The sequence below is a fragment of the Oryzias melastigma genome, linkage group LG16 (genome assembly GCF_002922805.2).
Source record: "Oryzias melastigma strain HK-1 linkage group LG16, ASM292280v2, whole genome shotgun sequence".
NCBI classification, from domain to species: domain Eukaryota; kingdom Metazoa; phylum Chordata; class Actinopteri; order Beloniformes; family Adrianichthyidae; genus Oryzias; species Oryzias melastigma.
This window is the reverse complement of record NC_050527.1, coordinates 10,894,600-10,897,895: the sequence shown is the minus strand read 5'-3', so window position 1 is coordinate 10,897,895 and position 3,296 is coordinate 10,894,600. Positions and strand designations below refer to the sequence as shown.

The 3,296-nt window shown below is 36.2% G+C and overlaps 1 protein-coding gene and 1 long non-coding RNA gene across 4 annotated transcripts in view; one reads left to right on the top strand and one right to left on the bottom strand.

The window, feature by feature from the left end:
* LOC118599779 overlaps positions 1–3,296 on the top strand; it is a 36,271-nt gene that overhangs the window by 14,667 nt on the left and 18,308 nt on the right. The gene's annotated exons all lie outside the window — the stretch shown is intronic.
* Positions 1,198–3,296, bottom strand: part of c4b (complement 4B (Chido blood group)) — a 16,981-nt gene continuing 14,882 nt past the window's right edge. For both annotated transcript variants that reach the window (XM_024267316.2, XM_036215749.1), the window contains 7 exons: positions 2,773–2,847; positions 2,593–2,695; positions 2,412–2,501; positions 2,132–2,236; positions 1,979–2,062; positions 1,734–1,869; positions 1,198–1,651 (listed from right to left, as the gene is read on the bottom strand). In XM_024267316.2, the coding sequence (XP_024123084.2) occupies positions 1,510–1,651; positions 1,734–1,869; positions 1,979–2,062; positions 2,132–2,236; positions 2,412–2,501; positions 2,593–2,695; positions 2,773–2,847 (735 nt within the window). In that variant the 3' untranslated portion in view covers positions 1,198–1,509. The remainder of the gene's footprint in view (positions 1,652–1,733; positions 1,870–1,978; positions 2,063–2,131; positions 2,237–2,411; positions 2,502–2,592; positions 2,696–2,772; positions 2,848–3,296) is intronic.

The window sequence follows — 3,296 nt, the reverse complement described above, 5'->3', positions numbered from 1 at the left end:
CCATTAAATTATTTTTCTACTTTTTTCTGAATTTGTCTGCTAAAATAAAATAAATAAATAACAAGAAAAATAAATAATAGGGACAGGAAAATATTAGAACTGGGTGGTCTCCCTTCATCTGCTGGTAGAATCTTTGTACTGCCCCTTTCAGCACCACAGACCACCCTTCCATCTCTGACCTTGAACTGGCCCTTTTGAAAAATGCTACAGTACACCTGTAAAAATACACCTGAACACACATACAAACATTGATGCTGATCAAGCACATTACATGTGTCACGATTGGTAAGTGTGTCAATAAGGAAAATTTGTAAGAGGAGCGAACTAAGAAACTCAATTGATTTATTTTAAAAAAAAATCATTTTTGTCAACTCAGCATTTCACCAAACGTCATTAACAACCTATAATTTTCTTTAACATTCGTCAAAAAGAAATCAGAGATTTTTATGTTCTTGTAACACATTTGCTGCTATTTCTACAAATATGACAGCATTCGATGGACCAGTCAGTGTCTTGAACATGACAAGTTTTGTGACAAGACTAAATAGAAAGGCTTTCGTTTCAAATTTAATGTTGGCTACAAAGTAATCATAAGATCTGCTTATTTATTTCTCCTGTATTTATTCAGATTGAGGGAGCAGTCTAATGCTGAAGCTGAAACAGTAGAGGCGTTGAGCTGGCTCTGATTGAAGTGACAGTCAGTCCCCCTGTGTTGCTTTGGTTGGACCGGGCCTCATAGATTAGAATAATATGTGCACAGAAGCCTTTCCTTATTCCCTCACTCTTCAACCTCACTGCCCCCATTCCACCCTCACTTCCCACCTCCATCCCTCATTTTTTTAAATAATGTAATTGCCCTCCGTGCATCACAACTCATATTTGGCCACATTTAACTTTTTCTGAGAGGGAAATTTCATCTTTATGAGGCTGCAGCGAATCCAGACCGTGCACTTCAGCACGAGCACGGGGCTTAGTCTCAACCACCCCCTCTTCTCCACCCTCTTCAGCCTGTATGTGTCACGTAGGGAGGGGGTTAACTCTGACCAAAGCTATGCTGAGTACAGAGACCCCTCTCAGATCCTTTGCTGACCATAAAAAAGTGTGGAGGGGGATGAAAAAACAAATATATTCAACAGGAAAGCTAAATCAAGCAAAGCTGAATCACACCACTGGGAAAGACCTGAATGAACAAATGCACATTTTTCAACAAGAAGCTTTAATATTTTCTCAATGCTCTTTAAACTTTTTATTTGAATGTGTTGCAAAAAAGTCTAAATACACAAAGATGTAAACTAAGCATGTATAAAGAAATAACGGTGCATAGAAAGTTGTTAAAACACTTAGAAAATACAAATAATTAAAGCCATCATGATTGTTGTCTTAATAAAAGATTAGTATTGTTGCATATTTGAATAATGCTGTATAACAGAGGCAAACTAAATACGGGTGCAGACATATTAGCAGATTGCATTTGACTGGATCTGGATTACAGTTGAAGTCTTGGTGCTTTCACTGTGTGCAGCCATTCACCTTGTACTCCTCAATAAATTCATTCAGCTGATTACAGTTATACCTATTGGAGGATTTTTCACAGACTTTCGCAGAAGGCATTTTTTCAACCCAGGTGTTCGACTCCAGCAGGTACTGCATACTGAAAAAAAGACAAGAAAATATTAATCAAACATTTAAATGCTCAATACTTTGCTTTTAATGTGATATCTGATCATACTTACTTTCCATCTGTGTCAGTTGTGGCGCCGTCTTTGCCCATGATAAGGTACTGTTGTCCTATGTCCAGCTGGCCTTTACACTGAAGCCTCTTGGCAAAGATTCTAACAGAGTTTTCCTTCTTAATAGAGAGATCTCTGCCTAATGAGCAAGAACAAATCAAAATATTGGAAAAAAAATAGTTTGATATATGGACATACTACTATTTCCAGCTTGATGCTCCAACACTGAAGTCTTGTAAGTTACTTACTTGACTTGAGGACATCAGTTATCGCAGCTTTATACAACTCAAAGTTGCTCTTCTGAGACACACTGTTGACAGTCACAATGTAGGCTGCAATCCAACAACAGTCCATGAGTACTGAGTATCCATTGTACTACATCCTTTCCATACATTACTGACCATAATCCACCACTGGATAGAAGCAAGCATGTTCAATACGGACAATCTTTTTGACTCTTTTGGATCCAGGCGATTTGAATGTCTCTCTTGTTTTATAGCAGGGTCCTAAAAGCAATTAAGGAAAACATGGGTGTAAAAAATCTATTAAATCTTAAAATATCAAAAAAGAACATTTCCAATAAATGATATAAATGCATTTTAATGTTTGACAGGTATATCTAAGAATATAAAAAAATTCTTATGAGACTTAATGCATGAGAAGTAATATGTTTTAGCTTACTTTCTGCACACTGGCACACGTCCTCTGAGCATAGCTTGGAGATCATAGTGCTTCTTCGTGGGGCAGAGTAAAATATTCTACACCTTCTGGCTGCAAACACAACACCAGTTATTTTATAAAGATTAAACTGCAATTATTTTTTTCCTGTTTTTTTTTTTTTGGTACAGAAAGATTAGCTCACCTGGTTCATAGTAATCATAGAACACAGCCGGTGCTGGCTGGAGAAGGCTGACTAGAGCAAACTGTACAGCATCAAATGCTATACATTCTTCCTGCTCAAAAAGCTAAGGAATCATTTTAATACAAACATTTCAGTACATATAGAGCAAAATACAAACATTTGAAGTGATTTGAAATGCACCTCATTGAAGTAGATCACCACTTTTCCATGGGGGAGCTCATAATGGGAAATATACTGTTCAGGTGGCAGCTTTAACTGTGAGGAAAAACAATAAATGATTTTTTTAATATAAATAAACATATTTAATTACTTTAAAATATTTTAGGATTTTATTGTCAAGTTAAAACTAGTCAGCAACCAGCTTTTAAGGTGTGATTGAAATTGTAAGATTTTCCAAAATTGCTTCATTTGTTTCTGCTCTAAGATGCCGACGTCTCCTTTGATAGATGATGATGAGTGCTAGTGCAGTGGCAGAAATATTATAAGAATGTAGAATGTATCTGCTGTAAATTAAAATATTGTTCACATCCCTCACTGTGGTTTAATCGCATGGGTTGGTTTGTGTTTATTAGCAAATCTTTGATTTAATGGAAGCAGTATAATAGTGAAATTGTGTTTTTCGACATTTCTAGAATTTTGACAAAGCTTTGCACATACAGTGGTGGACAAAAGTGTTGATATCCCTCAGTTAAAGAAGGACAAAC